Source organism: Carcharhinus amblyrhynchos, chromosome 9, assembly GCF_965287045.1.
Source record: "Carcharhinus amblyrhynchos chromosome 9, sCarAmb.v2.hapA, whole genome shotgun sequence".
Lineage (NCBI taxonomy): Eukaryota > Metazoa > Chordata > Chondrichthyes > Carcharhiniformes > Carcharhinidae > Carcharhinus > Carcharhinus amblyrhynchos.
In genome coordinates this window covers 51,561,362-51,582,623 of record NC_137332.1, presented here as the reverse complement: position 1 = coordinate 51,582,623, position 21,262 = coordinate 51,561,362, and the positions used below count along the sequence as shown (strand labels likewise).

General features: G+C 42.8%; 1 protein-coding gene across 1 annotated transcript in view; it reads left to right on the top strand.

The window, feature by feature from the left end:
- Positions 1–21,262, top strand: part of cachd1 (cache domain containing 1) — a 169,902-nt gene that overhangs the window by 63,866 nt on the left and 84,774 nt on the right. The window contains exon 2 of the mRNA XM_080195619.1: positions 9,436–9,498. Coding sequence (XP_080051745.1) covers positions 9,436–9,498 — 63 coding nt within the window. The remainder of the gene's footprint in view (positions 1–9,435; positions 9,499–21,262) is intronic.

Sequence of the window (21,262 nt, the reverse complement as noted above, 5' to 3'; positions counted from 1 at the left end):
ATGTGTAGGGATATGGGGGTAGGGCCTGGGTGGGATTATGGTCGGTGCAGACTCGATGGGCCGAAGGGCCTCTTTCTGTATTGTAGGGTTCTATGATGTATGTACAGTATGCTTTGGCTGTATAGTGTGCAAGAAACAATATTTTTCACTGCTAATACATATGACAAAAATACATTAAAACCTACTTTGCTCTGCCACATTGTCTTGCAAATTCTGTTTTCTCCATCTCTTTTGTTCTAGCTCTCAGGCTTTCACCCCATCTATGTTCCCTGACCTCAGTTGCTGGACATCATCCCTTCCCCAAGTTCACAGCTATTTTCTCCTCTTTCTACTTCAGCCCAACCCGCCCAAATTCTCCAGTCCTTGCTCATTTTCACCCTGCACTGTACACACACATGTATCTTCTCCTACCATCTTCCATTCTTGCTTCTCCCTTTTGCCTTTGTTGCCCTTTTCCTTTAATATAGCTCTGTGAACAACTCCCCTCACAACAGCAGCCCTTTTCTGCCTGGCCTACCTCTATCCACCTGCAACCCCTTTGCTGGGGCAGCTGTCAACTGCACACGCCCTTCCTCTACTCGAGCCATCTTCATCCCAATCTCTCTTTCCCAACCCCATGGCTCTGAGATTTTTTGTAGAGTGTCTTCTGGTGCCCTATACTGAAACGGGTTGATTTTCTTTGGCCTTTCTGCTTTTTTTTAATGACTAATGTGGAGGAGTCAGGTAGAAGAGGACAGTAAGTAGCAATTAACTGAATTATTTTTTATTTAATGAGTAATTTTTAATTAGAACTTATGCAGCAGACACATATCCCAAGATTAATTGACTGGCTTGCGTGTACTCATTGGTAAGGTTAGGTTGTTGGCTACTTGGATGACGTATGTAATAGTGCTTGATGACGATGTAACTGAGCTTTTCAGGAAAGATGAGAATTTCTTGGAGGGTGAACAAAGCTTTCCTTGATGCGCATTGTAGATTCATACAATGGCTGTCCTTGATTCCAGTTGTTTTCTCCCGGCTATCTATAAAATGATTTTCGTTTGGTTTGACATCTGGAACCAATTTTGCTGTCTGTAGTGCGTCCGACAATTATCAGCTCTTCCTAGTTCTTTCACAGGCTCGTCACATGTTTTCGCAGTTTATAAATGTCTACGGTTTCAAAGATCTGCCATGCAACTTTACTTTTTTTAATATAAACTTACTGTGATGTAATTGTTTTTACAACATTTTTGAAGTCTTGTGTAAGGAATGAGGATTTTCCAATTTATTTCTCTGCAATAAAATTCAAATCTAAACAAGAATGCTTGGCTCTCTTTATCCCCACCTGCTGTATATTTTTAACTAAGGATTCTAACTAAAATAAATTACAAGAGTATATCTATAAATATTTACATGTAATTATAAAAATATGTAAATGAAGTGTAGATTGCTTGCTGTATGTGTGACTAGAGATAATATACATGAACATTACCAGGCAAACTGTATATACGCACACACAACTATCACATATTAAAACACTTTCTATACTTTTTGGCAGCAACCTCTATTCTTGGGGTAAGGGAATTCTTCAGTCTGGGCTCAGTCAGGTATTGGATGACATCCCAGAATGGGTTATTTAGAGTGAGTGCTTATGCTGATCTGTAATGTGTGGTGGGAAACCACACGTGTGCTGCTGTGCTCTAATTGGGATTGTGGTTGGGTTATTTGAGTGATGCTTATTGGAGAAAACAGTCTATACTCTCTGGAACAGGAGGGGGTGGGAGAGGGAGCTCAAATTTCTATGCAGTATGGCGAGATCCAGACCTTTCCTGGAACGTAAAGGTTAGATAGTGGGTTGTCTGTCGCAGCTCTGCCATGCAAAATGAGCTTGATGCAATTCACTCACTTTGTTGATCTTGATCATGATTTGGAAGATGTGTGTATGTAATGTTTCTGAATATATGTATCTCCCCAAAACCTGTCCGCAAGTCAGGAGTGTGATAGAATACTTCCTTGGATAAATGTAGCACCAACAACATTCAAGAAACTCAACACTATCCACCATCTCCAATATTCATACCCTCCACTACCAACATAGTGGTAGGAGTGTGTACCATATACAAGATGCATTCTTCAAGTCATCAAGCCATCTCCTACGGCACTTTCCAAACTCACAACTTCTACCAGCCGAAAGGTCAAAGGCAGCAGATGATGGGAACACAACGACCTGCATGTTCCCCTCCAAAGCTCTCACCATCTTGGTATTATAATTGATGTTCCTTTACCATCACCGAATCAAAATCCTGGAACTCCATTTCTGACAGCACTGTGAATATGCTTAGACCATGTGGACTGCAGTGGTTTACTGCCACCCTCACAATTACAGTTGGGCAACTAATGCATGTCTAGGCAGTGAAGCCTATAGTCATGAAAGAATAAATAAAAATAAAATGTAATTTGTGGGATTATGTTCTGGAAGTTTAGACCTAGCCTTGTGGCAAAATGGACTTGGAGGGTGTCAGATAATTAGACATCAGTCCAGATGTAGCTCTGAACCTATTTTAGTCATATGACTTAACTTTACAGTGAAAAAGCAAAAGTTGCAATAATTTGAAAAACATTGTAGAGGCACTTGGAACATAACAGGATCACTGGAGGAACTGGAAGATAAATAACTTGGGTTTTACTGCATCATAATTGGAAAGATGTAATAATCTCATGAATACAGGGACATAAAATGGAGAATTTGATACAGTAGTGATAATAAAGTATATGGATAGAAAATGACCTGTTGTGTAAGCTGTATAATATATTGTAGTACTCACCATAAGACATCTGGTTTGAAAGGCCAGAGTATTCCAAAGGTCATTTACTCAAACAGTTAACCACCAGAGTAAGGCCAGTGTCTTTGAAACAGTTGTCTAGGGAGTTTCATTAAAGCCAGTTACAATATTATGTGGGCAACGAGACATCATATCTATGTATAGATCCCAGACCCCATATCCAGTGCCCCAGAGTGCTGAGAGAACTGTAGTTCCCCGTAAGGCATTTCTTCCCCATCATTTCCATGTCAGAGCACAGTGGTACTCTGCTCCTTCAGTCTGTGGTCAACGGCAAAAGCTGTGCCTTGTGTTCCCTTCATCCCTTCCTTTCTTTGTTCCTGCTGGGTCTAGCTTGGTGGAGAAATCAGCCTGGCTTTGAGTTATCCTATTTAGCCCCTCCCCAGGGCCCAAAATCCAAAAAAATTGCCATATCTGGCAACATCTTTTCCCAAGCTGCCTAGATTTCAAGTCCAGTAGTTGTGTATAATTTTACAACTGTGTAAACTTCTTACGTTAAAAAAAGCCTTACTTATAGTTGTGATTTTGTTGCACGTTTTTGTGAACTTTTCTAATTTCCTATATTTACATTTGAAATTGAAGCCACTTGCATAAGCCAGCCACCACCACAATTATGCCCTCCCTGAAGTTTTGTCCCATGTAAATATTACTGTGGCAATCATCGTGTGAAAACATTCACAAATAGAAGTTACTCTTCATCTGTAAAAATTCCCTACACCACCAGTAAGTGGCACTGTAATAGGATTTCCAGCACTATTGTGATCACTGATGTGTATGGCTCAATGGAACATAAATATTTGAAAGAAATGACTGGATAAACTCAGCAGGTCTGGGAGTATTTAGAGACAGTAAGAAGTCTCACACTAAGTTAAAGTCCAACAGGTTTATTTGGTAGCAAAAGCCATAGCTTTCAGAGCGCTGCTCCTTCATCAGGTAAGTGGGAGTTCTGTTCACAAACAGGGCATATAAAGACACAAAGCCAATTTACAAAATAATGGTTGGAACGTAAGTCTTTACAGGTAATCAAGTCTTTAAAGTACACTGGTATAGCCAAGTGCACTGGTCCCAGCATGGTTCTGGTGAAAGCTGTCTCGATGATACTAGAGGATCCCACTTCCTGTAGTGCCCTGTGAATTGAAACCCATTTCTTTCACACCAGTCTTTGGGCCATACATTCAACCCTAATCGTATTTACCCGATTCGGATTTGTTTGTGGCCCAGATAGCAATGTACATGTTTCTGCTTTTTAATGTAGTCATTAGCTGCTCATACACTCAGCAGGATCTCTTTCTTAATCCTTCCTATGTAATTGATACCCAAGTGGACCACAACAACGACACCCTTCCCTTTCCACTTCAGTTTCCTTTCCAGCCAGAAGAAAGTGTTGTTAACCCCAGCAGGCAACACAATCTTTGGGGCTCTTAGCTACAGACGACAGTATCTGCCCCCTAACTCTACTGTCCCTTACTAGAACTACTTTGATTTTTTTTCTTCCACCACCCCCCAAGCGAATGTCTCACTGTGCCACCCCCAGCAATCCCTGCTCTCGTCCACACAGGCGACCACAATCGCTAACCTGTTGGACAATTATAATGGCTGAGATCCCCCCCAGCTACTTTCTGGATTCCCATTCCTGCTTCACTTATGTCTGCATGTTCTTGACCATAGGTCAAATCTGAAGTTTCTAGCCCAGGGTTGTGACGGCTTCCTGGGACAAAACAGAATAACTTTTGTCCATCCCTGCTATTTAGCAGTGTCTGAAGCTCAGATTCAAGTTCATCAACTTGGACCCAGAGTTCTGCACTGCAGATTTAAATCACACAAGCGTCCACTGGCATTCACATGCTACAGCTGCAACACATCATCTGCCATGCTACCTTTATTGTATTTAATTTAACTAATTGGGTTTCAAGCACAAATATCACTCAAGTGTTGATTGTGCAGTAGGTTCATATTTTAACTCGTTCAACTTTAATGTTGTTGATATGATAGGTTGGTATACATATTTGTTGTCAGGATTCCTGTTTTAGTTTCATTGTGTGCTGGCTGATGATACGATTGGTGCCATTTTGGAGTAACATCTTGCTTGCTGTTGCCACCCCCTCCTCCTTCCTGTTCTTTTCCACCCTCTTGCCATCCCTCAAGACCTCACTCACAGCAGAGAAAGGGAAGCAGCAGATAATAGGGAAGGGGAGAATTGGCAACCAGAAGGATCAGAAAGCAGAATGAAAAGTGAGTAGGAGAGCAACAAGATGGTGGGGGTGGGGTGGGGTGGGGTGGGGGGCCCGATAAACTGGAGAGTTAGCATATTTCTTTATATCTTAAAATTCAGGAAAGTTCCTAATTTCAGCTTTTACATGACATACTACTATAGTTATACCAAACAGTTTAACTAGTTAAGCTGCAAATTTAATGCAAAACTTCGAGCTCCCCAGTACCAGTTTAAATTACTTCCTGGATTTCGAGGGGTAGAGTATTAAAAACTCACCAAACAATCCCCTTCTTGCTCATCTAATTAAAGCCTTAAACACGCAACAGCTTCTGGAGGCTGAAAAAAGCAGCAGCTATTTCTCTGTACCAAATTCCCAAGTTAGCTGTTGTTTCTTGTTGAGCTTTGTCACTCTGTGTTCCAATACTCTGCAATAGCAGAACTTGTCTATTTTATAGTGCGCTGATTACTCACACCCAAGCTTTAACTGTTAAGTCAGCTTCCAGCTGCTTGATTAAAACATTCACTTCCAGTTAATTGTTAGATAACTGCCACTGTCGTGCATTTTGTTAACTCGACCTCTTGAGTAGTTTGCAGTTTTAAAGGTTTTAAAGTCAAAGTCTGGCTACTGATCTAAATAATATTTACCAGAGAGAAATTTCCACCTGCACCAAATTCCCAAGTTAGCAATGCTCCGTCATCACACTCAGGCTTGTCATGAAATGGTAGGATGCTATTAAAATGAATGTTTTTGCACAAGTAAATTCAAAAAACCTTGTATTTTATAAATCATGTCTGGCAGCAACAAAGAGAAAGAGAATAGTAGGGAACAAGCAGTTCTTTGCAATTCATGCAATCAGGAGTAGGTGTTATGAGCAACGAAGCAGTTTAGACACAGATGGGGTGTTGAAGAAGCAGCAGCAAAGAGAAAGAGAGGCAGCCATCTTCAGGAAACAGCTCATCTAGAGATGGAGTGCAGAAGACTCAAACCAGTTTGTGCAAAGGTCATTTTCTTTGCTGAACTGAAGATCATTCCCAAGTCTTGGTCACATAAGCTTGACACTGACTAGATTTGACCAGTATGTTTATGGTTGTTGTTTGGGAAACGGGAGTTTTAGCAGAGTTTACAATTATGGGGGAAACAGATACTTCTGAGTTTTCAGTCTTTGAGGGACTGTTAATCTGCCAAAGTATAAGATTGTTCTTTGCGGGATTTTATTATCTATCTTGTACTTGAAAAAACAAATAAAAGTATTTATTAACAAAAGAAAGGACAAATCTAGTCAGTTCTGACTGTTTCTGCAAACGTTTCTTGCAAAAAACTCCATACAAAACTAGTGTTTCAGGTTGGAACACTATCTCACATAACATCTGTGGGGTTTCATAACGCACTCTGTGCTCTAAGCTCTCAATATGCTCTCTTGTTTACATTACTGAATGTGTTCAGTAGAATCAGAGCAACATAACATAAAATGCATGTTGATTTAAATTTGCGGATTGTTGCTTGGTTGTTCTGGATGATATATTTTTCAGTGGCTGAGTAAGGCACTCATAGGTTGGGAAGTGGACAATCTTATTACAGAGCGGTACAGGGCCTGAGCTGCTCAGTTAGCTGGCAGACAGAATAGTAGTCTACCTAATACATATTTCCACCTCTGGAGAGGTTGTTGATGAGCACCTCATGGTTACTGGGTAGGTGATTTTGCATCACCGACTTTCTCATGCTCCTTCTGAATTAGGGTTATTGTCAGTTGCTGCTGTCAAATCTAAGTGAGTCACTTAACGCATTTTGTTTGTTTCAGAAATGAGTGTAGCTTTCTAACCCTTGACGGGTAATGGTAGGTTGCCACAGGCCTTTACAAGGCCTGAATGCTTTGCTAGAAAACAAATTGACATTTTTATTTCAGTACACATGTATCATGGTGTTAGGAATGTTGATAGCCGTGGATTGTGGTTTCTGAATTCATGTTTGAAGTTGTCCAGTTTAATTTGGTTGTCAGAAGGAGTCCAGATTAATGGATGCTCTCCTGTTTTGTGAAGTTGGATTTTTTTTAGTCACCTTTCACAAACTTAGTCTGTTATTTATTCCCATTTTCTTCTCTAACAAGGTATGAATAATGGAATGGGTTAGTTTGATTGCATACTAGAAAGTCAAAGGGCATTTGGCTTATCAATTCTGCACACTCTACAGAGTGCACGTACACTATTGTGAACCCTGTCTAAACCGTTTAGTCTCCTGAAGGGAAGTCCTGCAGGAATTTGGTGATTCTTAGAAGAAACAACTTAAGTCTATGAATGTAGTGGGGCTGAAAACTGATGATCCCACTCTAATAATGGATGTCTTCTCCCTGGGAATTTATCATTGATTTGGAATTCCTAAGTCAGGCAGTTGAAATGAAGTGGGCTGGTGCTTCAATAGGAGCAGTAGGCTGGAGCATTCGTATGGTGGTACAGTGGTTAGCACTGCTGCCCCACAGTGTCTGGGACCTTGGTTCGATTCCTGGCTCGGATCACTGTCTGTACAGAGTCCACACATTCTCCCATGCTCCTATATCATAGAATCCTACAATGCAGAAGGAGGACATGCAGCGACCACAATCCCATCCAGGCCCCTGTTCCCTTAACCACACATATTTACCCTGCTAGTCTCCCTGACACCAAGGGTCAATTTAGCACGGTCAACCTACTTAACCTGCACATCTTTGGATGGTGGGGGGATCCCGGAGCACCCAGAGGAAACCCATGCAGATATGGGAAGAACATGCAAACTCCACATTAAGTCACCCAAGGTTGGAATTGAACCCAGGTCCCGGGTTCTGTGAGGCAGCAGTGCTAACCAGTGTGCTGCTCCTCTACTGTATCACCATGCTGCTGCTTTGGATACATGGACAACATGCAGCAGGCACCTCAGAGCACTGGAAGAAGTAAAGGCTACCAAAGAGTAGTGTTCTTTCCCAAACAAACATAGCCAATGTTGAGGCACTAATCATTCAAAACCATCTCTGCTGAGCAAAGCACGTCATTCACTTTCCTGATACTAGACCCCCAAAGCAACTGTTCTACTCGGAATTGGGGTATAGCAGAGAACTCCCATGAGGATAGTGGAATTGCTTTATGATGTCCTCCAAGGTATTCCTAAATGGTCAGTCCTCTCCACCGATTCACAGAAGTTCTGGCCTGACTGTGAACAAAATAGCAAAGGCACTGAATCCATCAAGAGACTTTGTTGGAATTGTGCAGAGGTGAATTTGAGGAGTCAAAGTGCACAAACTTCCAAACAAGTCCAAAGATGTGCAGATTAGGTGGATTGGCCTTGCTAGATTCTTCCTTAGTGTTCCAAGATGCATATGTTAGGGGAAATAGTGGGGTGAATATACTGGGTTACTGGAATAGGGCCTGGGTAGGATGCTCTGTTAGTGTTGGTGCAGATTCAACGTGACAGAGTCTGCAGACCGAGTCTTGGACTAAACAGCCATCTCGGAACCCATCAAACCAGAGTGGAAAAAGGCATCCTCAGTCCCAAGGGACTGCTGAAGAAGAATGGGGCAGCCTAGCTGTTAGGGGTCTTTAGTTTTAAAATAGTTAAAATGGCTAACCTGGGAAGAAAAAAAGGCCGTTTTTTTTCTTTTCAAAAGGGACCACAGAGTGCAATTCCAAATCATTTATTCTGACACAATCTGGTGCAAATAAAAATATGTTCTTAAAAAAACAAAATCATTATATATATATTGTTCATTTTTAACTGCAAATGTTTACTATATTTACTTGTTTGGAGGCTTTTATTTATACACTTCCTCCTTCAGATCCTTTTTGTCCTCCTTTTTATGTTACGATTTATCTATTAAGGACATCTACAGAAAGTTTCCTAGATTTCCCCATGGACAAGGGGAAGTGAATGAGATAAAGGAACGATCTGGAATTTACGGAGCTGCACAGCCTAAAAGATACCAGGTTCAATCCAGCACCCTTAACCAATATAGCAGTTAGTACAGTTAAACTATCTTGTGTGTACATGTCACTTGATTCAGATACTTAATGGCAGTTACCACCAATGAAACCAGCAGCACGAGTTGCCACCTTCAGGAGAGAAGGAGAAGATGTACTGAGAACAAAAACCTAATACATAGATTAGGATAGTGGAATCTTATTCTACTTAGAGGCCATTTATAAAGTTTAAATCCTTGTTCCATAGTCTGCAGAGATCTGAAATTGCAAATTAATAGACCTGATTTAGGCTATAGTGAGGCATAGGTCCTTCAAAAGTTTCAGGCCCACAGAATTCTGTTTGAATTTGGATTGAAGTTACCTGAGCTTATAGGGCTGTGTTTCAACATCCCTGATGTAGCATTTGAGTCATTTTTTCCTGCGTAACCGTCCTGTCACCTATCCTGTTCTGTTTTCTTCCAGACTATCTACAACTCGTTTGTGTACACAGAGAAAATTTCCAATGGAGAAACAGAAGTTCAGCAGGTAAGTAAATATTTCATTCTTCGTTTCATGGCATCCAATTTTTGCTGTCAGGCACCTGGGCACAAAATAATCTTTGCTGTGCAGTTATAATTTACTTGGCAGCTTTCTTTCTCCCTGGAAGATCTTGGGTCCCTTAGCTACATGAGTCACACGGTTGATAACTTGCATGAGTGCAGCTTCAGCCCCATGTAATATTCAATTTGTGCTGCTTGTTGACACATGATTGAAAGCCTTGATATAGTATTTGCTTTTTTTATTGTGGCTTTGATGTCCTGGCATATTTTGAAGTAGATTTGTACTTGTGGAAGTCTAACCGTAGCCACTGTTTCTCTGCCTTGGTCATGGCAGTTGCATTGTCTGAAGTTGGTGTTCTCCTCTTTTCCTCCATGATTCAGAGGCTCATTGTACTATTGACGATGTACCAAGTCATATATCTTGTATGGTTCCCAAATTTAGTCCTTGCTTTAAGTTTGGCTGACCTTAATTTATGTGCTGTGGGAGTACAATATGTAGCCTAAGCACTCCTAGGCTAAGGTTAAGATAAAACAACCAAGGCTCTTGCTCTAAAGAGACTAGCCCACCTCGCAAGTATAATTGACCTCAGGTCTTTTATGAGTTGCTGTCTAAGCACTGTTCTGGAATAGCCAACCAGTAATTTAAGCAGGATAGATGCTGTGCAGAATTATGAAGATGATCTCTTTGACCTCATAGGTTTGTGTGTGTTTTCCTTGGTAATCCTGTGCATGTGTGAAGGATTTGCTTTGAAACCTTTGGAGTTTGCTAAGAACAGCAGGTTGAATTTGCAGCTTTGCAGTGAGTAGGAGCCTGAGTAAGGCTTGCTTCTTTGGTACTTAAATAGAAAGCTAAACTTTTAATTCGATTACTTAGGTATTTTTAAGAACATTTTTAAACATTATAGTACTTGTGCTGGTTATTTGGTTTAAGTTAGAACATGACAAAAGAGTTAGGAGCAGAAGTGAACCATTTGTCCTTCAAGCCCACTCTGTGATTTACTGTGATCATGGCTGATGTATTTCAGCTTTTCTGCTTGCTCCCATATCTCTCAATGACCTGAGAGATCAAAGATCTGTCTGTCTCTCTCTTAAATGTACTCAACAATGAACCAATCCCAACTCTCAATTAAGATATGTGTCTCAGTCTTTAACGACCTGTTCCTTTTCTTGAGGCTGTGCCCTTATGTTCCAGATTCCCTGTCCAGAGAAGATAATCTCTTGTATGTCTAGTCTGTCAAACCCTTTCAAAATCTTCTGTTTCAGTGAGATCACCTCTCATTCTTCAAAACTACAGACAGTATGACATCAATTTACTCAGCCTGTCATCAAAGGCCAACTTCCTCACTCCAGGTGCCAATTTATTGAACCCTCACTGTACTGCTTCCAAGGCGAGTATATCTAACCATGGTGTGAAGCCCAAACCTATGCAGAGTACTTAAGAAGTCGTCTCACCAAAGCTCTATGATAAGTGGAATTTTCCCCCAAAAATTCTATAAGTCAAATTTACATGAAACTGGAGTAATTCAAGCTGGATCAGTGGGTGTTCAGACAAAAATCTCCTGCACTCTGTGCGCTGCAGAGGTCACCAGCGTGAATATCATTAAATTTGAGGGGCGAGGCCTATTCCTGCTTGAAAGGCTGAAATCAGTGTGCTGAGTGTGCCATTGTACATGTGCTGATCTGTCAGTGCTGAGATCGACGCATGTGCAGTGGTCCCGCAGTGACAGTCTCTCTCTTTGCTGGCCAGCTTGATCAGTGGCCTCCCTGACCATTCCTGGCATGCCCCAATCTCTTCAGCCCCCATCCCCACCCCAATCACCTCCTTCCCCAACCAATCCCTAGGCAGAGTGGCAGCAGGACCCCCCAACCCCACCGATTTGGCCCATCAGGCCCTGCCCCCTTGGCATTGCCTGATGGGTAGTGCCAAAATACCACCTTGGCATTCGCACTTTGCTCCTTGGGCAGTGCCAGGGGCTCAGGCTAGCAGTGCCAGGATGCCCATGTCCAGGGGGTTTCCCCCCCAAATCCCCTTCCCCCCCCAAATCCCCTTCCCCCCCCCAAATCCCCTTCCCCCCCCCCCAAATCCCCTTCCCCCCCCCCAAATCCCCTTCCCCCCCCCCAAATCCCCTTCCCCCCCCCCAAATCCCCTTCCCCCCCCCAAATCCCCTTCCCCCCCCCAAATCCCCTTCCCCCCCCCAAATCCCCTTCCCCCCCCCAAATCCCCTTCCCCCCCCCCAAATCCCCTTCCCCCCCCCAAATCCCCTTCCCCCCCCCCAAATCCCCTTCCCCCCCCCCAAATCCCCTTCCCCCCCCCCAAATCCCCTTCCCCCCCCCAAATCCCCTTCCCCCCCCCCAAATCCCCTTCCCCCCCCCAAATCCCCTTCCCCCCCCCAAATCCCCTTCCCCCCCCCAAATCCCCTTCCCCCCCCCAAATCCCCTTCCCCCCCCCAAATCCCCTTCCCCCCCCCCAAATCCCCTTCCCCCCCCCAAATCCCCTTCCCCCCCCCAAATCCCCTTCCCCCCCCCAAATCCCCTTCCCCCCCCCAAATCCCCTTCCCCCCCCAAATCCCCTTCCCCCCCCAAATCCCCTTCCCCATCACCTGACCCCCTGGGTGCCCAAATTGCCCCACCCCACCCCTTTCACTCTAGCAGGGTCGGGCTGCTAGTTCCCAGAAAGTGAGGAGCTACAATAAACCCTGCTGGAGTGGTGGGATGGGAGAGGCTAGCTGGCCTGGAGAATTCAGTCTCAGGCCTGCTAATCTCATTTAAGTCATATGGTAATAATTATTTAAATCATTTCCATGTTTCCCTGTCGATTTCCAGTACTGAGCAGATGCTGCTGGAAATCTGGCACTCGGGGCGAGAAAGCTCATGCAATCCCGACGAATCAGCCGCCATAGGATTAAAAAACTAGCACAGCAGGATGGGAAAATGGCAGCTGACATGTGCTGTCTTAATTTCTTACTGTACCTGTATGCAAACTTTGCGTTCCTTGTATGAGTACATTCAAGTCTCTCTGAACATTAATATTTAACAGTTTATCTTAAAGATTATTCTACTTTTATATATTTACTACCAAAATGAATAACCTCCCACTTCACATCATTCTGCATCTGCCACCTTGGTACCTGCTGACTTAAGATGGCCATATCTCTTTACAACTTTTTTATGTCTCCCTCATTGCTTGCGTTTCCACCTAACTTCGTATTCACTGCATAGTATAAGATGGAACCATACAGATGGGGAAGGTTCCAGTTTCAACCCTTGGTTGGTGTTGAGCAATCCAATCTCAGCCACATGCAGGATATCAGGAGTTTGGAATTACTTTCAATGTTATGTGGGTTGGAGAGGGAGACACAAAATCAACCAGGTTTAACATAGAACATAGAACATTACAGCGCAGAACAGGCCCTTCGGCCCACGATGTTGCGCCGACCAGTTACAAAACAATGACCCACTAACCTAAACCAATCCCTTCTCGTCCATAAACCTATCCACGGATCTCTTAAACGCCCCCAAACTAGGCGCATTTACAACTGCAGCAGGCAGGGCATTCCAATCCCTCACCACCCTCTGGGTAAAGAACCTACCCCTGACATCCGTCCTATAACTACCACCCCTTAATTTAAAGCCATGCCCCCTCGTGCTAGGTTTCTCCATCAGAGGAAAAAGGCTATTACTATCCACCCTATCTAAACCTCTAATCATCTTATATGTTTCAATAAGATCCCCTCTTAGCTGCCTTCTTTCCAGCGAAAACAACCCCAAATCCCTCAGCCTCTCCTCATAGGACCTCCCCTCCATACCAGGCAACATCCTGGTAAACCTCCTCTGCACCCTCTCCAAAGCTTCCACATCCTTCCTGTAATGTGGGGACCAGAACTGCACACAGTACTCCAAGTGCGGCCGCACCAGAGTTGTGTACAGTTGCAACATGACGCTGCGACTCCTAAATTCAATCCCCCTACCAATAAACGCCAAGACACCGTATGCCTTCTTAACAACCTTATCTACTTGACTCCCAACTTTCAGGGATCTATGTACACATACACCTAGATCCCTCTGCTCATCCACACTATTCAAAGTCCTCCCGTTAGCCCTATACTTGACACATCTGTTATTCCTACCAAAGTGAATTACCTCACACTTCTCCGCATTAAACTCCATCCGCCACCTCTCAGCCCAGCTCTGCAACCTGTCTAAGTCTTCCTGCAAACTATGACACCCTTCATCACTATCTACCACACCTCCGACTTTGGTGTCATCAGCAAACTTACTAATCCACCCAACTATACCCTCATCCAGATCATTAATAAAAATTACAAACAGCAGTGGCCCCAAAACAGATCCCTGAGGCACACCACTCGAAACCGAACTCCATGATGAATATTTACCATCAACCACCACCCTCTGTCTCCTATCCGCTAGCCAATTCCTGATCCAATTCCCTAGATCACCCCCAATCCCATACATCTGCATTTTCTGCAGAAGCCTACCGTGGTGAACCTTATCAAACGCCTTACTAAAATCCATATACACCACGTCCACTGCCTTACCCCCATCCACCTCTTTGGTCACTTTCTCAAAAAACTCAATAAGGTTAGTAAGGCACGACCTACCCGCCACAAAACCATGCTGACTATCTCCAATCAATTCTTTACTCTCCAAATAACTATAAATCCTATCCCGAATAATTTTTTCTAAAACCTTGCCCACAACAGAAGTGAGACTCACCGGTCTATAATTCCCGGGGAAGTGTCTGTTCCCCTTCTTAAACAATGGGACAACATTCGCTAACCTCCAATCTTCCGGTACTATACCAGAGGCCAACGACGACCTGAAGATCAGAGCCAGAGGCTGTGCAATCACTTCTGTTGCCTCCCAGAGAATCCTGGGGTAAATCCCATCTGGACCAGGGGACTTATCTATTTTCAGACCCTCCAGAATATCTAGCACATCCTCCTTATCAACTGCAACACTGTCAATTCTACTCCCCTGCAATCCAGTGTCCTCCTCAGCTATATCCATGTCCCCTTGCGTGAACACCGAAGAGAAATATTGGTTCAATGCCTCTCCAATCTCCTCCGGTTCCACACATAACTTCCCTCTGCTGTCTATAACTGGCCCTAATCTTGCCCTAACCAACCTTCTGTTCTTAACATACCTACAGAACGCCTTAGGATTCTCCTTAATCCTATCAGCCAAAGTCTTCTCATGTCCTCTTTTAGCCCTTCTTAGCTCACTCTTCAACTCCCTCCTAGCCAATCTAAAGTTTTCTAGTGCACTACCCGAGCCCTCACGTCTCATCCGAACATAAGCCTCCTTTTTCCTCTTAACCAACGAAAAAACTTTTTTGGTGCACCACGGTTCCCTAGCCCTACCAATTCCTCCTTGCCTGACAGGGACATACCTATCACGGACGCGCAGTAGCTGCTCCTTGAAAAAACTCCACATTTCAGACGTTCCCAGTCCCTGTAATCTCCTAGTCCAACCTATGCTTCCTAATTCTCTCCTAATAGCCTCATAATTACCCTTCCCCCAGCTAAAACCACTAGCCCGAGGTTCATTCCTATCCCTTTCCATCACTAAGGTGAACGTAACCGAATTGTGGTCAAACCGAATTGTTTCTCAATGTCATTCATTTTGGTGTGCTTGGAGATCACAGTAATGGACTCACGTGCAGTCTCTTTCCTTGAACTCTTCAGTAACCAGCTGATGCACACTTGGACTTGGACTTGAACGTAAAGAATGGTGTTTTGCCTAAGGTTATTGGCCTTATGCCTGTTGAATTATAGCCAAGCATGAGCCTCTGGTTTTAGGAGAGGAGAAGGGGTGCAAAGTAGGGATTACAAAGCCTTCTGCGATGGGTAAACCTTACTGTTTTGCAGTTTAATTGTTGTGATGGATGTAATTGTATGATGAAAAATTGACCTCAACATTTCACTTTAAACAAGAGCTGTTAAGACAAAGATGGCTAAAGAATTGCAAAACAGTAACAATGGATGACTTTGATTTACGTATAAACCTGAGTGAAACGAATTAGCACAAATGCTGCGGAGGATGAATTCTTAGTGTGTAAGAGATGGGTTTCTGGAGCAGTATGCTGAAAAACCAACAAGGGATTGGATTATTTTAGATCTAGCATGTAATGAGAAAGGGCTAATTAATAACCCTGCTGTAAAGGAGCCTTTAGGAAATAGTGATCGCAATATGATTGACTTTTACATTATTTTGAAAATGATATAGTTCACACTGAATAGAGGAAAGTTGGCCACGATGGATTGGGAAAATACTTTAAAAGATTTTGATGGTCGACTAGCAAGAAATATTACATAGCCAACAACAAATATGCATCCCTCTATAACACAAGTTTCTAACTGCAAAGGCAAATCAACCATGGCTAACAAAATAAATTCAATTTAAACATTGTATGAGATCAAAAGAAGTGGCTTATAAAGTTGCCAGGAAATGTGGTAAACCGGTAATTGAGAGCAATTTAGAATCCAGCAAAGAAGGACCAAGGAACGAATAAGGAACGGGAAAAGACAACATTAATGCAAGCTAGTAAGCAATAGAAAGGCAGACTGTAAAAGCTTCTTTAGGTATGTGAAAAGGAAAACATAAGAACATAAGAAATAGGAGCAGGAGTAGGCCAATTCCAGCCCTTCGAGCCTGCCCCGCCATTCAATAAGATCATGGCTGATCTGTCGTGTCTCAGTTCCACATTCCCGCCCTCTCCCCATAACCCTTAATCCCCTCGCTTATCAAAAACCCATCAACCCGCGTCTTAAAAATATTTAGCGAGGCAGCCTCCACCACCTCAACGGGCAGAGAATTCCAGAGATTCACCACCCTTTGAGTGAAGAAGTTCCTCCTCACCTCTGTTCTAAACCGCCCCCCCCTTTATCTTGAGGCTGTGCCCCCTAGTCCTACTGTCCTTTCTGAGCGGGAAGAGCCTCTCCACCTCTATCCTATCCATCCCATTCATCATCTTGTACTTCTCAATGAGATCTCCCCTCATTGTTCTAAACTCTAACGAGTACAAGCCTAGTTTATTCAGCCTCTCCTCGTAGCTCAACCCCCTCAACTCCGGTATCAGCCTAGTAAACCTCCTCTGCACTCCCTCCAAGGCCAAAATATCCTTGCGTAAGTACGGCAACCAAAACTGCACACAGTACTCCAGCTGCGGCCTCACCAGTGCCCTATACAGCTGCAGCAAGACCTCCCTACTTTTATATTCAATCCCCCTCACGATGAAGGCCAGCATCCCATTCGCCTTCCTGACCACCTGCTGCACCTGCAGGCTGGGTTTTTGCGACTCATGCACAAGGACCCTGAGGTCCCTCTGCACCGTCACCTGCTGCAGTTTTTCGCCCCGTAAGTAATAGTCCTTCCTACCATTATTCCTACCAAAGTGGACCACCTCGCAGTTGCCAACATTGAATTCCATTTGCCAGTTCCTGGCCCATTCGCCCAGCCTATCTAGATCCTTCTGCAGACTCTCCACACCCTCCGCGCAATTTGCCGTTCCACCAATCTTGGTGTCATCAGCAAATTTCGACACCATACACTCGGTTCCCTCCTCCAGATCATCTATATAAATGGTAAATAGCTGAGGCCCCAGAACCGACCCCTGGGGCACTCCACTAGTTACCAACCGCCAATCCGAATAGCACCCATTAACCCCCACTCTCTGTCTCCTATTTGACAACCAATCCTCTATCCACGCTAACACCCTACCCCCAACTCCATGCCCCCTTACCTTCTGCGATAACCTCTTGTGAAGCACCTTGTCAAACGCAGATTAGCAAGGACAAATGTGGGTCTATTGCAGGTGGAAACAGCAGAATTTGGGTTCACGTTAGATAAAAGAACATCACTTGTCTGTAAAATTCAGTCATATTTTAGAAAAGCCTGTAACCTTAAATTACAATTTCCTCTGTATTCCTCCCATCTCAGTGTCCATCATCATTGTAATATGAATCACATGGGCCTTGTATCCAGGTAGAGATGCTGATTAGTTATCCTTGAGGACCAAAATTTTTCATCTTGGAACTAAATGAACAGTTTAAAGTATAAACGTTTACAACCCGATTATTCTCAGCACTTTTCTGGGATTTTGGCACTCACAGTCTATCCACTGTTAGCAGACAGACTGCTGTCGTTGTTTCCAATTGTAAACTCTTCTTCCCAGTAAAACAATTTGGGCTCCTTTAATCTCAAACAATTAGACCATCCAGGCTTGCTGTCAGGCAAACTTCAGAAATGGTCATGTGCATCCCTTCATTTTACCCAAGTTAGAGCCCACAGTCTCATAAGTCTTATAAACTTTATAATTGTAACGGGATTTTGCATTGGAGAACAATCTTTGTTATAGTAGTTTTCCCAAGCCACCAAAACATTTCTGATTTTCTGTTAATGAAGTAGTTAATTGCATTATAATAGGCTGCTAGCCAATGCTCAGCTACTTGAACAGACTCCAAGGACTGATGGAGCTCAACCAAATTTGTTTCCAAATTGGGCCCAAGCGCACTATTGATTTTATTTTCCCCCTCTTCCCTCACTGGGAGTAGAATCAAATGGCTGTAACTTTAGAACAGAGAAGAGATATAGTAATAAATACGGTTGACTTGATGTATAGCCAAATAAAGCCTGGATTTGGCAGCAACTTGATTGTTACAGTTGGGCTGCTTATATAATTGAATCTTACACTTAGTATTCTTTGCAGGATTGGAGGTTACAGGATGTCGACAAGAAAGCTGCTCTCAATATTTGGAGAGCAGTTGTCATGTATTTTCTGTTTTTCATTTAATTTTTTGGGGGATGTGTATTAGCCGTCTGTTTTCTCCCAGTTATATTATTTGCATGCCCCTCACACAATCACTGGAAGGTATTAATGATTAGTTGACTGCTTCCTCATCAGATTATTGTTTTTTTTTCCTGCAGGCATACAGCAGTCTGTACCTGATGTGGTTCGGACAGAATACTAAATAGAATGCAGGTTTGAATCTGTGTTCTACATGCATTAAATATATACTTGAAAGGGAAAAATTCCAGGGCTGTGAGAAAGAGCGAAACAAATGTGATGACCCTTTCAAAGAGCTGACACAGGATGAATGTGCTCTTTCTGTGCTCTAAGATAATAAATTTCACCCCTCAACTGATCAGTTCCATTGCACCAAGACTTTCCTCCTTCAGTAAGATGTTGAAACGTTTTCTAATTTTTGAAGACGAAACAGTGCTGTACAACATCATATGGATATAGAATCTAATATTCATGGTACAAATATCCTGAAGATTGTAGATTTGGAAATTGCTTGCTTTGGAAAGAGACACACATTTACTCATATGTGAGGATGTTACGTAATTGCTGAAATACCTTTGCTGGACCAATAGAAAACACTATTGTGCTGCAACACCAGAAAAGTGTTTAAGAATCAGGATGTGATAGTTGATGTACAAGTCTGCTTAAGTAATTTTTTTGGTTTACTATCATGTAATAATTTCTTTTGTCCACAGGATTACGATCAAATTCTGGAACTGTTCAGGTTCAGTTCAATGTCAGGGTTTTGTTCAAGGGCCACTGACCTGAAACATTAACTCACTTTCTCTCTCCAGAGCTGCAGCTGGATCTGTTGAGTATTCCCGATGTTTTCTGTTTTTATACCGAGATGAACATTTAGTTATATATGTATACATACATATATATAAGGTAACTTGCTTGTCATGGCAAACAGTGGCAGAGATGTAATAGGCCTAATGGCTTTTTCTATTTAATTTTATTATTGCGATATTGTATCCAGGCTGCCAATGTTTTGTTTCTCAGGCCAACTCAAAAATGGTCAAAATTTTGGCTAATCACTCAATTTGATACAGTCGAACAAAAATGATCTATCTTGCTCTTGTCAAGAAAAAGTCATCAGAGGTAGATTTTAAATGCTGTCAATCCTTGATCCAAAATGGGCTGTTGGTTTGGTGGGTGCTGACAAAAATGGGTAGTCATTGCATGTAAAAAGAGAGAGCGTCTACCTCCATTTATCTTATTCACCATTGTTGGGTTATGATTCCAAGATGTACTTGCCCTTCAGTATCTCCTACAACTGACTGTTCTTCATCCCAGTTTGATTAGTGTCACAGTTTGGACCTCCAAAAACCATAATGCAAAAAGGAAAAAGAAGTGTTTTGAATTAATTTCTGGGATCATTGGGATGTATAATTGCGTGGACAGAAAGGGATATATTTAGGAACCTCCTATATGGTTTCATTAAAGGGGGCCATCTTTCACAAACTTGAGATGTATTTTTGAGGCAGTTGCACAGATGTGGAAAAGAGTAACTTTGAATTTCAGAAGAACTTTTGATGAGGTACCATGAAAGAAGCATCTGTGCACGATTAAACTTATAACATTGGTAGTGTGTTGAGCTAGATTGAAAACTGGCTGGCATGATTTGGATCTGTTTTGATGTTGATTACCAGTGGTGACTTGCAGGAATCAGCGTTGCCACCATTGCTCTTTTCTATTATGATCAGGATTGACAAAATTGCAGATGATACAAAGATCTGTGCAAGTGTTTGGCTGCTACAGGTGGATCTTAATGTATTTGGAGACTAGGCTCATAACTGACAAATGATGTTTAATTTGGATAAGTACGGTGTGATGTATGTGGGGTACGCAAATGTTCAACATTCATACGCTACAGGAAAAAACGTTAACAAGGCAGTGAACGAAAATGATCTGGACATTCTAGTACATAGATCTCTAAAGGTACGTTAGCAATGCTGTGAGGCAATGGCTGGATGAAATAGGTTATTGAGTTACTTTGGGGGTCAATAAGTTGAGGTGTACAATTTTGTCCTTGTGCAAGACTTTGATCAAGCCTCACTTGGAATACTTCTTACTACTTTGATCATCTCATATAATGGGTGATATTGAGGATTAGGAGAGGACTCAGAGGAGAATCACTAGACTAATTCTCAATATAATCCATCTTACTTATTAAGAAGAGCTAAAACATGGGGCGGCATGGTAGCACAGTGGTTAGCCCTGCTGCTTCGCAGCTCCAAGGATCTGCATTTGATTCCTGTGTGGAGTTTGCACATTCTCCTCGTGTCTGCATGGGTTTCCTCTGGGTGCTCCAATTTCCTCCCACAGTCCAAAGATGTGCAGGTCAGGTGGATTGGCCCTGCTAAAAAAAATTGCCCCTTAGTGTCGTGAGATGCATAGGTTAGAGGGATCAGTGGGTAAATGAGGAGGGATATGGGGGCAGGGCCTGGATGGTATTGTGGACAGTGCAGACTTGATGGGCCAGTGGCCTCTTTCTGCACTGTGGGGTTTCTATGATTCTATGTTGAGCCTAGAGCTAGGCCTCTTTCTGGTTGGGTTGTACATCACCACTTAGAAAAGGTAAGTACTTTAGGAATTCAGGACCATAGTCAAGACTGGTTTTAATTGTTTTGAGGTTGTAGAAGTATTTGATAGATTTGATTGTGTACAAAACTGCTTAGCCTAGATTTTTGCCTTCCTGGAGATCATGTTGTTTAAGAAAAGATTACAGAGTGCATAAATTGTGATTCGTAAGGTTCTGTGGGACAAGCAGGGATCTTTATCTGTCTGTCTTGTCTGATTGTATCATGTTTCTTTCATTCTACTTAAATGAAGAGGACACTCGGAGTGCGTACCTCCAGCACATTGTATTAATTCAGGGTTATTACAATTACACAGCTCTGCCTTGAGGCCATTCCAAACTTGG